We start from the raw sequence: 14115 nt of genomic DNA on the forward strand, positions 1-14115 counted from the left end.
AGGACGTGAAGGTTCTTCTGAATCTTTGCTGCTTGCGCTGGACTCTTAACTTTTATTTCAAAGGCTTTTATTTTTGTATGTAATTTTTGTAGTAAACATCTCCTTTTTATTGACTGTGCAGTTTTAGCATGTTCTTCTCCACCTGATTAAGAACATGTGAACCTGGTGTGACAAAAACCTTCCAAAGACAATTTACATGTTTCCAGCCAAAAAAAAAAAAGAATGTTTTCTTCTTCCCACTCTTCCTGACATCAATCATCGCTCTCCTGGTGAACATAACCTTACAGATCTAAGTTTTGACCATTTCCTCCAAATGCTCCTTTAAAAGGAATAGAAATACCTTTTTTGTCCCACAGTGGGGAAAGTCAGGTGTGACAGTGGCAAAAAAACACAGAACATTTACACACAAGATTCATTCATTTGAAAAAAGCTAAATTAAAAGTTAAACTGTATGACCTTGCAAGCCTGTTAGTTTTGGCCCAAACATGCAGAAAAAATCTAGAACATATTATGCCTTAAAAAAAAAAAACATCTCTGAATATCTTTTCATTTTTTTCTTTATAAGTTTAATTATTTGGCTGGTTTAGAAATTCAGAAAACAAATCATAATTAGGGGACGATTGGGACTTCCTGATCTTGTTCTGTGTTGCCAGTTCTGGTGATGATTCAGACATTTTAAATTTTATCCCTTCTTTTGCCTCCTAATTTCCTTCCAATATTGGGTATTATAACAGAATTAACTGATGGGACACTAATGAAGTTTTGATAAAATGTAAACTTTTAATCAGCTTAGATATTTTAGCTGTCCCATTTCATGTTCATAAAACATCCACTTTTAGCTTTAGTAGAATTTAAAACTAAGGTGTTTTGTTGTAGTTGTTGTTTGTATTGTTTCAGACAATTCAACTAATGGGAATAAACCTTGGTATGATAAAAAAATAAACCTTTTAATATTTTTATTTTTCTGTAACAATGCAATATTAAAACTTGATGTTCATATTTTGTAATTACATTTCCTTTTTAAAAAGAACAAATAAAGTGAGTCATTTCTGGCAAACAGCTAAAACTGAACACTGACATTTAGTGTCAATTTTTAAATAGTTAAATTATATTCAGTGCAGCTGACACATTTGATAACAACCACAAAGTTGCATGACTTACTCTGCATTTTTTTTTTATTCTTAAAGGCCACAGCTCCTAATAAAGAATAAACATCTCCAGCTTGTATTTCATAATATAAGTCACAACACGTCAAGGAGAACAAAATAAAAAAGGCTTGGTGTTTATTCTGAACGGTGTGGTAAACCTCCTGTTCTGCTCCTCCTCTGCACGTCAGCCCCGGGAAAACCGATCTTACACAACCGTCGCCCCGGGTGTCCCGTCCATCACAGCCCTGCCCAGACCAGCCCCCCCCCCCCCCCCCCCCCCCCCCCTCCCTCTGAGCCCGGGCGGCATAAAGGAAGCAGCCGCCTGCAGGAAGCTCAGAGGCGTTTCAGCGCTGAAACACAGAGTTTACCCGCTGAAGGCACAGGTGAGGGTTTCCCTTCTCTCTCAGGTTTAATAAGATAAAGTTTTGTTTGAATGTTTCTCCTCACATGCAGGGTTAGAGACAGCAGTCATTTATCAGCTGCTCAGAGTAAATGTGTTTTTTTTTTTCATGACCGCACCGCTTTGGTTCATGTTTCACTCAGAGACGCTGAACAACCAGAGATGGGGCTTCTGAACGTCGCTCTCGTCGTTGCCGTTCTTCTCACGACGACAGACGCTAAACCAGTAAGACGACCACAGCCGCCCTCCTGCTGCCGCGGTTCAATGTGTTGTTGTTCTCTGTCTCTGCCGGGCGCCACTGGTCTGGACTCCTGATGACTGGACTCGAGTCCGGATTCATTGACTTGGACTCCATCGTCTTTACTTGACCTTCAAATATCTATCATAGTAAAACAATTATTAACACTAAAACACTGATCAGCTCGTTTGCGTCCTCATGTCACTCAGTCAGCTGATTAGGACTTGGTAATGACTAGAAGGTTAAACTATTGGGCTTGACAGCATCGTCTTGAGACTTGTGACTTGGTCCGACCTCTGGTAGACACCACCTCTTTTACTGCGTTAGTTTTTGTTTAGTAATCACTACTGAGGATCAGTTTCAATGCATTCCACGTTCTCAATTATTTTCCTTTTCTTCTTTTTGCTATCACATTTGGGGGTGATGCGACATTTACATCTCCAAGTACAGGTAAATCTAACCGTAAGCGTATAAAAAACACAAATAAGCCTCTATGACGGCCTTTAGCTGGACTTCCTGGGGTGTTGGAGGAATTTAGACCTTCATTGAGGTTTGCACACACGAGTTTCACCTTAAGCTCCCTCCACGACATTTCATCTGGACTGATTTGGCCATGGCAACACCTTCAGTGTGTTTCAGCCATTTGGTTATAGATCTGCTGCTGTGTCTCAAATCATCGTCCTGTTAGTGACCCGGTTTGGACCAAGCTTTGGTAAACAAAGGAGCTTGGTGCCCAAGTCCTGAGGCTACAAGCCCAAACTGTCACACCTCCACCTGCATACATGTCTGCTGGTTTTAGGTGTCTTTAATGGCTCCCTTTGTGAATAATCTTTCTCTCTGCTGGATGGTGCAAATCAAACCGCGTGGGAACGGGCTTAAAAGCCTTTCCACGTTACTGGGCAGCAACAGTTGCTTCTCTTGGGTCCATTGACCTGAAACCTTAGCACACATGTAGACCTGAAGCAACAAAACTGCTTATTAGGAGGTTTTTCCTGCTGGTCAGACTGAGCGATTGCAGGATGTCCGGGTCTCGAACAGATAAAAATCACCATACCTCCACCGCCATGCTTGACAGGTGGATTAAGGTGTTGGGTTGGATTTTCTGCAGACATGGTGAGGCGCAAACATCTTGACTATGTTCCCATCTGTCAAAAAGACAAAAGTCAGACTTGGGTCATTTCAAACAGTCATAAAGGCTTCAGTCTTTTTCTAAGTGTCCTGTCAGGAAATTCTAACATTTAGCACATTAACTGTATTCTTGTTTTACACTTAAGTAGCTTAACTAGCGCGTCCACTCCGGGAAAGTGGTGCAACTGTCTGAAATGTTTTCCACTTCTTTCTGCAGAATGATGAATTTGAGATAGATATAAAACTGCCTTTATAAGCCTTTATAAGTCCTCTCAGAGGCCATTAGTGTTGTCTTTCTGCCTTGGCATTGTGTTAAAACACACCACACAGCTTTCCCGTATCTGTTTCGCCTTTGGTCAAAAACGATTCAAATGTGGTTGACCACCACTTTTTCACAAAAAGTAAAAAAAAAAGTTTGAAGACCACAACGTCAGAAAGCTGAGTAAAAGTAAAGCGCTTTATTTTTTTTGCTTTGCCTCCGCAGATACGCCACAGGCACGACGCCGACATTCCCGACAAGCACCAGCCGCAGAGATACTTGGCAGAGCTTTCCCAAGTCTCCGAGGAATCTTCCGAGGAGTCTTCTGAGGAGGAGGACGAGGATGAAGAAGAGGAGGAGGACGAAGAAGAAGAAGAAGGAGTTGTCGATGTGACCGAAGCCGTCACCGTCCCCCCCTTGCTGGTTGCGACGACCGACTCCATGACGAGCATCACCTCCGGAGACGGCAGCACCCTCGCCCCTGAACCGGAACCGGACACGGCGAACACGATCGGCCCGGTGATCATGGTGCTGGACAAGACGCCCGAGCCGGCGGTGACGGTCAACACCGCCGACGTCACCACGGCGGATGTGATTCAGACGTCGGTTCGCGCTACAGAAATGAGGGGGGACATGTGAAACACTTAGTTATTAAGACTTCTTGTTTCTCAGATGGTTAACGTTCAGTCCACTAGAGGCTGCTTGGTTGTTGTTTTTCCTGACGTGTTTTTAAGAAATGACCATACTGCAAAAAGAGAACTAAAAATAAGTAGAATTATCTTAAAATGAATGTATTTGCCCTTGATTTGAGCAGGTAAATAAGATTATCTGCCAATGAAATGAGGATTTTTTACCCCTAAAATAAGATAATTAGATATACACCACTTGAAATAAGATGATGGAGATGAATTGTCCCTATTTTAAGTGCAAAAATTTTATTCCATTGGCAAATAATCTTATTTACATGCTCAAATCAAGGAAAAATACTCTCATTTCAAGAAGATTTTTCTTATTTTTAGTTCTATTTTTGCAGTGCAAATGTGCGACACGGGAGGAAAATTCTTCCCAATGATATAATGAAAATGAACGTAAATGTATGTCCAGACCTTCACTGCCACTGAATCTGTGCTTTATAAGGTTTACATGTGTTATTGACTCTCTTTTTAACGGTGCTTTCTCTGTCCAGCAGTATGGCTGCTTTTGTGTTGTACGACCTGCTTTAGCATGACACATCTGTGTGTTTGCGTGTCACTTTTTGACAAATTGTCATTTTTGATCATGATAAAAGTGAATAAACAGAAGTTTTTCCTTAAATAGTTCCTGATTATGAGTATATAAATGTATAAGGGTAAGAAAACATCTACTTGTGTTAACGGCCTCCAGGGTATGTAAACCGCAGCTGGGTGTTTGTTACAGACGGTGGCGGGTGTGTCGAGCTTGTTGGTTTTAACACCGACGTGGAGTTCCTGCCACAGTGTTGATTATGGGTTGTAAATTTATCTTTTACCCTGATTAAACACAACATAGACGGTCCAAACAATGCTAACATGTTGGTTTTCTTTTTTAACTTGGAAGGTTTTTAGTTGGTTAGAGGATCCTGAATGGGACACAGGAATTATGTTTGTGTACAGAAAAAAATTACATATACTCCCAACTTAAATGTGGAACTTTAATTACAGCAGATGTAACGTTACAGGACGAGTAAAGACAGGAAAAATTCAACTAAAACCGATCCTTTGTTCCAGTAATATCCAGTATCTGGCCATCTTCACATCTGCACACAACACATGCTGAGCAGTCTAGTGTATTCTCCCCCAGGAGGGGGAACAGCAGCGCTCTCCAGCTTCTCATGGCGACTCCCGAGGTGCTCTCAGCCCTGAAACAGACACACACAGTGGCTTGTAATGTCTAACACATGAATATGCTTAGATGTACAGGACTGTCTCCGAAAATTAGAATATTGTGATAAAGTTCTTTATTTTCTGTAATGCAATTAAAAAACATGAAATGTCATACATTCTGGATTCATTACAAATCAACTGAAATATTGCAAGCCTTTTATTGTTTTAATATCGCTGATTATGGCGTACAGCTGAAGAAAACTCAAAAATCCTATCTCAAAATATTAGAATATTTCCTCAGACCAAGTAAAAAAAATATATATATAACAGCAAAACAAAATCAAACATTTGAAAATGTCCATTAATGCACTCAGTACTTGGTTGGGAATCCTTTTGCACAGATTAGTGCATCAATGCGGCGTGGCATGGAGGCAATCAGCCTGTGGCATTGCTGAGGTGTTATGGATGCCCAGGATGCTTCAATAGCGGCCTTTAGCTCATTTGCATTGTTGGCTCTGGTGTCTTTCAGCTTCTTCTTCACAATAGCCCACAAATTCTCTATGGGGTTCAGGTCAGGGGAATTGGCAGGCCAATCAAGGACAGTAATGCCATGGTCAGTACACCAGTTACTGTGAGAATCTGATGTCGTCTCTTAACCACTACCATACTTGTGATTTAGTTTACCGAACCAAGCTGAGTGTTTTTCAAGGCTCAGGAAACCCTGCAGTGTTTCCAGTTAATTAGACGATTCAAGTGATTAGTTGAATAGCCTACTAGTATACTTTTTCACGATATTCTAATATTTTGAGATAGGATATTTGGGTTTCTTAAGCTGTAAGCCATAATCAGCGATATTAAAACAATAAAAGGCTTGCGATATTTCAGTTGATTTGTAATGAATCCAGAATGTATGACATTTCATGTTTTTTAATTGCATTACAGAAAATAAAGAACTTTATCACAATATTCTAATTTTCTGAGACAGTCCTGTAAGCCATATCATTGTGGTTCTGTACGTTTAGGGCTGTTGTCCGTCTGGAAGGTGGTCCTCTGCTCCAGTCTTAACTCAGGTTCTCTTCCAGGATTGTCCTGTATTCAGCTCCATCTCATTCTCACTGACTCTGACCAGCAATCTAACATCATGATGCTGCCGCCACCTTGTTCCACAGGTGGGATGGTATGTTCAGCCTACAGCTGTGTTTATATTGAGATTGACGGTGGACTCTATTTTCAGTCAGGGGACTTTTGCAGGCAGTTAGTTGTGCTGGACTTATTTTAGCAGTGCCGGATTAAAGGGAGATGCAAGAAACTATTGGTTGTTTTTCTTCCAGTTCACAGTTAAGTGCCCAGCTTTGTGTTGGTGCATCATCTAAGGTCCCAATAAAGTTTGTGGTTTTAACATTATGAAGAGTTTTGCAAGGTATCTTCTAATACCTTCAGAAGGAGTCAACTTGGCCATTTCCATATTCGTCAGACTATAAGTAGCAATTAATTCAGTCACATCAATCAAGAAATGTGTCTTAAAGAGGAAAAAAAACATGCATAATTCGCACCAGACAATAAATTGCATCTATTTAGAAATTTGTTTCACAAAATCCAAGACTAAAAACTGACATTTGATCTGGTAAGGCGACTTCTTTAATTGCACAGCTTCTGAGGAGGAGCTGTGTAATTAAAGCTGCCTGCTTTCTGGACAAAGCTGGCAACAATGTGAGGATCATGTTCTTTGATTTCTCCAGTGCATTTAACCCAATTCAGCCTGATTCGCATTGTCAGAAACTGCAGAAGACTCGGGCGGAGGCCTCAACAATCGCCTGGATCTGAGACTACCTGACAAACAGACCACGGTTTGTGAGACTGAAGGGTTGTGTGTCTAACCAGGTGATCAGCAGCACAGGAGCACCACAGGGCGCCGTACTCTCACCATTCCTTTTCACTCTGAACACTTCAGACTTCCAGCACAAGTCAGGCTTCTGTCATCTACAGAAATACTCAGATGAGTGAGTAGCTGTTGGGTGTATCAGAGATGGACAAGGAGCTGAGTACAGAGAGCTGGTGGACCACTTTGTGGCATGGTGTGGAAACAATCATCTCATCCTGAATGTGAACAAAACAAAGTAGATTTCAGGAGAAACAGGATTGGATCAAACTCGATTTCCATCATGGGAGAAGAAGTGGAGGTGGTGGAAGAATATAAATAAAAAGGAACGAGCACGCACACTGGCGGTACGTCAGCGCATCAGAATGATTGACATGTGGGACAACCAATAGACGCGATACACCCAGAACCTGAGGGACAGAGGAGGTCAGAAAGCAGGAACAAAATTCTGAACAATCCGTCTTTTGGACTGCACAGCAGGGATTGGTCAGAGTTTTTACAGAGTTTTCACATAGATCTAACTATTAACTTCCTTTTTCTGAATACATAATGTTTTAACTACTGTCAGGATGGAAGGATCATTTCACCCAGTATAACAAAAAGTGCTTCTGAATAGGATTACCAGCTACAGCTTTAATATGCGGTAAAACTCTTTGTTTTTGTGGTTGTGTGCTTAATGGTACCAAACAACTTCTATCTTCAACAACTTCTAGGGTCGAGCCAACCTCATTCATACAGGGCTTCACAAACAGCAGGCACTGTCCAAAAGCCTGAACAAAATCCCTTCAAATGCATAAATAATACATTAGAATACAAAACAAATAAAATCTACAAAAGTGGAAATAAAATTCAAGCAAAACTAACAACATGAAAATTCAATCTGAAAAACTCACACAGAAAGAAAAGGCCATTAGAGGAATTTTATTGATACAATATTATAAGAGTTTGGCGCTCAGACCTCGGCAGGAAAAAATTCACGCTGAATTATACTTCAATTATACTTCCATATGCATAAGCAGACGTATGAAAATAGGGATGTTTCCCCCGCAGGCCTGAAACTGGTGGTGGAGTGGAGATAAACAAAGTTTGTTCAGTCCATATGATATATGAGTCTCTGATTGATGGAGGTAGGCAATAGAGTTTCTTCAGTTTGAATTTTTCGCTTAAGCTCCATTACAACATAGACAGAAAGAAAATATAAATTAATCAATCACTTTTACTAGTTAAAAGCCCAAACTAAAATGTCTGGTGAAGAGGATTTTCTACTCTGCGATCCATAAATGGTCAACTGATCAGAGAGAAGAGGAGTGCAGCAGCCCAGAGAGGTAGCGAGGGCCAGGACCATTTAAAGAAACAAATAGTTTTAAAAATAACTATAAAACGGACAGGCCAGCCAAAATGGAGGTAACATTCTCTCTCCTCCTTGTTCCAGCTAACAGTCGTGCAGCAGCTTTTTGCAGCAGCTGACAGGGAGGACAGAAGTATCTGAGGATAACAACACGCACAAGTCACAGCATGAACAACCACTGAGGGGTTCAGATAATAGCATCGGTCACATCTTTGCACAGAATAAACATTTTGGTAATTGTGTTCATGCTGATGTTGCATTACCTCTAACCAGCAGGCACGTTGGTGCACAGTGAGCAGCCGGGCCCCTTAGGGCCTAACTGTAGATTTGATCTCAGATGTTTCTTATTTTTAAGAAAATCCTGACATGCAGAAATATTTTAGGGATGCTGTAGTGAAGATGCAACCAGGTAGTCTTCTCACAGCTTAATACTTTTCTTGTCAGCTTCTAAAAAATGTGTGACTGAAATTCACATTGCAGGTAATTCTTCTCTACTGGGATGAGCTAGAAAACGATTTGCTACATGCTGCAAATAACAGATTTTCAGGGTTAAAATCTTGAATGAAAGCAGATGTTGGTTCAAATAAATAAAGTTATGGACCCCGGAAGACTGGAATATTGACAGTAGTTAATTAAAATAACAATTTTCCAAAAACAATGTTGAATTATTAGACATCCTAATCTAAACATAAGCATTATTAACAATGAAATAGCTATAATTTTCAAACACAATTTCAAGTTTTACTGGGCGGGTTTGTTGAAAAGTTGTTTTCGTTGATTAAAATGATGAACCAAGACTGAATTTTAGGCCATCACCAGCCAGAAGAGTGGGTACAGGGGTGTTTCTTTCTTTTATTAACAAAGGACAGACACATTAAAGTTAAACCGCAAATTATCCAAACTGAGATTTAGATTTGAAATGATTTTCATTCAGCTGTAAGAAGTTTGTTTCTGTTTTTGTTTCTAGGTTATAATTTATTTATTTACTTTCTTTTACTTTCTTTTTTAGGTATCACATTACACATGTCAGCTTAAATAATAATACATATGATTTAGCAATGGTATCAAGGTGTTACACGATTGTATCTGTTGCTTTATGTCTGTTGGTTGTGCTGTTATTTTTGTGTCTCTTTCCAGGTGATGGAGCAGACAGAGGACGTTTTATCATTCTCTTCCTTTTATCTCTTCTTTCTTTCACCTCTTCTTTCTTTTTTTTTCTCTTCTTGTTTTTCTTTTACTCTCCTACTTTCCCATTGTAGTGTCCATATAATTTGAAATTCTCCCTGCAGGAATCACAATAAAGCTATTTACATGCACAAATCAAGCGGAGCATAATGGGGAAAGCTGTTTGCTCCACTTGTGAAAGTAAAATCTGTCGAGCTCTAACTGACATTGAGACATCAATTCTTATTGCCACATTGCTAGACAGAACACTGGAAAAAAAAAGAAAAAAAAAAGAAGTTTGTTTCTGATGTCTGTTTTTCTTTTACAGTTATATAAAATGGAATATTGAAAGTCATTTACACACCCGTCTCAACAATAAATAGAAAGACCTTCACAGGATTACAGCAATCCTTCTTTTACCTACAGAGTAACTGCTTGCATGTCTCCCCTGGTGTTATTTTGTATTTGGGCATGATGAGTCTGAGGTTGGAAGGCCTCCTGATTCTGCTGTGAGTTTGATTAATTTCTACATTGTTAGCTCCTCCAGACACCTCCAAATGAAAAGTGACTCTTCCAGAGGTTGAAGCTCGTCTAAAACAGCCTGGGAGCTCGGCCAGCGGTAGATTTTGTTCTCTCATCAGCAGAAGTTTACCGAGTGAGAATAAAGACAAATCTTCTATAATATCCCCATATGAGGGCTGAATCCACCGTCTGCTGTCCCCCTTTTTTAAGCTTCCAGTTGTTTTATAAAGTCACTGTTTGTCATGAGTTATAAAGTGGATCAAGTGGATTCAAGGCTTTATGAACATTGATGATTCATCTCCATCTAGTGGAGGAAACCTGGTATTGCAGTAAGGTACTCCAGGCGGATGTGGACCACATGGAAGAGCCACTCTCATGCTTTTGATTCAAGCTGGAAAATAAACTAAAATTATGTAAATCAATATATTTCTGTCTTTCTGACTCACTCAAGTTTTGCCTGTCTAGGCTGTCTGACCGCAGCAATTTCATACATTGTTTAATTTCATGACATTTTTTCATCATCCGTCATACTTTCTGTCACAGAGTCATGTTATTATTAACTTTTTATCCTATTCTTGTCTGCAGATAAACCAAAATGCTGGGAAGAAAACATGCAGAAAGATGGCTGAACCATGCTTTTCTTGATTTAAGTTGACCCGTAGATCTGCTCGTCATCCGACATGTTTCTTGAGACATTTTTGTCTGTCTGGGGTTTCTGCCTCTGGGACTCAACAAAACGAACCCTGTAATCTGTGTGAAGTTTTTATGCGTCTGCGTTATGTTGATCTCCCCTTTATCTCATAAAAAGACGGGAAGATAAAGTCAACACAAAAGCCCGGTTGTTTGCAATATTTCTGCAAGCAAAACTAACTGCATAGAGTTTTATAATGACCCAGTTTAAATTTATGGCAATGGATGGGATTAAAACGAATACAGTACACAGTATTATTATACAGTACAGGATTATTTGCAGTCAGACAAACATCTTTGTGCTCTCTAAGGTTTCTTCACGGTTACCAGGCTTTTAACATCTTTCTACATAGATTTCTAATTAATGTGATGCTAATTAATCTTAAATCAGTTGTGAAAAGTGGTCAGTATAAGGGGAAAAAGAGGCATTTGATTTGTTTTCCTTTAAAAGTGTTTAAAGGGGAAAAAAGTGTTTTTTCTCTTTAAAAGCATTTTTGGGCAAATGGTCAGCTATTATACTACTAATACTACTACTACTAATAATAATAATAATAGTAATAATAATAATAATATAAGTATTATTATTATTATTATTCAACCTGGAAAGACTCACACAGACAGAAGAGGCAATTAGAAAGTTTGTTGGAGCTCAGATCCTGGCAGAAGACGTGAAAGTTGCGAATGTCTATGAGTTTGGATGATCATTTTAGGATTAGGATTAGGGAAGTCTTCCCCCCGTGGTCCGGACCCCGGTGGTGGAGGCCAGATGTTAATAACGAAGCTAGGTGGAGTCTGTGAAAGCGGAGGAGGAGGATGGGGTGGAGGTGGGTCAAAGCTCAGCTGAAGATCAGGAGAGTCCGCGTAAGGAGGACTTCATAATCTGTTCTGGTGCTAATCTGAAGGCAAAGTGAGGTTTGGAGGTCTATAGCGACTGACTCTGTAGTTGGTGAAGTTGGTGACGTCTGCCTTCGCTTCATCAGTGTTCGTTGCCAACTCCTTGCTGAATAATGATGTGAATTAATCACAAGCTAAAAAAAAAAAAAGCCATGACATCGGTATTTGTGATAACCCAAGCTCTTTAAATGTGAATTAATCATGGTGTAAATAAGATCCTTTTAAAAATTAAATTAAATTAAATTTATTCAATTCAATAAAATTGAATTGAATTGAAATTGAAAAATAATAAAAGCTTCTCTCTATGTCATTTTTGGCATCTAGTAAATGATAAATGCACTCAAAACAACACATTTTGCCAACATAGACCAAGAATAAGAACAGTTGAATCTGGTTGACTGTCAGAATGAGGAGAAAACGATCTTCAAAAGGTTTCACTTATTAAAACATGTGCAAACTTACTACTGTGTGTCTTCATGAATATACAGATCACACGCTGATAACCAAGCCACTCACATTTATGTGAGGGAGATATTCAAATGTAAATACTTAACACCCGCAAAGCGATTTATTAAAGCTGAAACTGAGAGTGGCCACAGTTTTTGAGCCTATTTATTACCTTTAAAACTCAGGTGTAAACTTGCCTGAAATAATGGCTGCGGTCCTTGTGGGCAGAAAGAAGGCATTGGTACTTTATCTGGCCTAAAGTGTCTTATCTATATATTTTTCTGCAACTTTTTCTAATTATTTTAGAATCTTTATTATTGAGAGCATTTTACAGTCTTTACTCCATTATTTGTACATTTTCTACCTTCTATCCACGATCCAAAAATTTTCCCATTATTTAATTATCCTCATTAAAATTACATTACAAGCTGCACCGTTCAGTAAATTAATTTCCCCCTATGAAGATGATAAAGTCAGAAATTAAGTAAGTAAATTTTATTTATATAGCACTTTTCACCGGATAAAAACCAAAAAGTGCTTCACAATAAAAACAACCACTAAACAACACAAAATAAAAAAAAGGTAAAACAGTATAAATGCAACATCATAGCATAAAACTAGTTAAAAACTAGTAAACAGCCAATTGGAACAAATCGGTCTTAACCGGCTTCTTAAAATAATGAACAAACTCAGGACAGGGTAAAGATAAAGGCGACACATTCCACAGTCTGGGGGCCACAACTTTAAAAGACCAACCCGCTTTGGTCCTGAATGTAGTTCCTGGAACCGTTAACAGCCTTTGGCTGAAAAATCTCAAACTACCAGAAGGGGAATATGGTTGTAAAAGGTTGGTAATATAAGCTGAAGCTTGGCTCCAGAGCTCTAAAAGTAAAGTAAAATTTTAAAATGAACTCTAAAATGTATCAGTAGCAAATGTAAAGAGATTAAAACTGGGGTAATGTGTTGTCTTTTTGTTACATCTCTTAAAAGCCGTGCAGCAGCATTCTGCACTAACTGCAAACGGCCAATGTCTTTCTTTTTTAAACACATAAAAAGGCTGTTTCGTCAAGACGTGATGAAATAAAAGCAGGAATAATCATCTTTAATGCAGCTTTTGACACCAAAATTCAATGAAATAAAGTTTATCTTCTCTACATATCTTGTTTGATTGTTATAGAAGTTTATGTGCTCATTTCCTCCATTGTTCAGGTGGTGGATCAGCCAATCAGATCTCTCTGTTACCACCATCTTCCTGCTTCAGACGCTCTTAGGCTCCTCCTCACTACTCCTAACATTGTTTACTTTAGCCCCTGTCCTCCACGCCCCACGTCTTGTTTGCGACATTGATAATCTATAGAAATCTGCGAGAAATGGTAGACAATAAAAAAAATCATTATAAAAGAAACAAATAATGTTAATTGTATATGCAAGATTGTCTTGGATATTTTTCAAGGATTAAGTAATCAGCCGGGATAAATATCTGGATCATGTTATCGAATATATAATAAGTTGTTGTATTAATCAGGCATTTTTTAAAGTGCAAAGAGTTACCTTGTTGTCACTAAAACTGTGGCTTGGAGTCTACACAGGGGGAGGTTCATTCAAGTTCTTGTAGAGACCAGGCACAGAGAGACACCAGAGTTTAATGGGGGACCTTTCAAAATGGTATACGGTTGGAAAGCCTTTTCATGGCTCTTAATGGCCATCTCGGTTAACTCCTAAAAAAAACACCTGGGCTATTAATTAAAAGTTAGTTCCTGAGGATCTGTTTTGCTTATGAGAGGATGGGTGCCTGGAGACTGTGTTCGGGCCCTCACCCCTCCCCTGACATTACGTAAGGGGCCGGTCAGTCTATTAAAGATGCGTTCGGGTAATGTCAGGCAAACAAATCGCTTAAAATAGCTGTGGAGCGGGACTTCAGTAATATACTAAATGAAGCTTTATGGTAACGTAAGTGTTTGTCTCCCTTTGGAACTCCAGTTGTAATAAATACTGTATATGCATATTATAAGTGTTTTGTCTCTGATAATTGTTTTCTTCCTTTGTTGCCAAATGTACAAACCGGGTGAGGCGGGCCTTACTGAATGAGAGAGGAAGAACTAACAGGTCGCCTCGTCAAGCACACATCAGCTTAAACTAACAGTAAAACAAGACAGC

At 39.2% G+C, this 14115-nt stretch overlaps 1 protein-coding gene across 1 annotated transcript; it reads left to right on the forward strand.

Moving 5' to 3' along the window:
• Positions 1–1493: 1493 nt before the first annotated feature.
• Positions 1494–3949, forward strand: LOC105936592 (ran GTPase-activating protein). The gene is made up of 3 exons (XM_012877503.3): positions 1494–1531; positions 1692–1773; positions 3399–3949. The coding sequence occupies exons 2-3, from the start codon at positions 1711–1713 to the stop codon at positions 3810–3812; spliced, it is 477 nt and encodes a 158-aa protein (XP_012732957.2). The 5' UTR covers positions 1494–1531; positions 1692–1710; the 3' UTR covers positions 3813–3949.
• The last annotated feature ends 10166 nt before the right edge of the window (positions 3950–14115 follow it).

The sequence above is a fragment of the Fundulus heteroclitus genome, chromosome 8 (genome assembly GCF_011125445.2).
Source record: "Fundulus heteroclitus isolate FHET01 chromosome 8, MU-UCD_Fhet_4.1, whole genome shotgun sequence".
NCBI lineage: Eukaryota > Metazoa > Chordata > Actinopteri > Cyprinodontiformes > Fundulidae > Fundulus > Fundulus heteroclitus.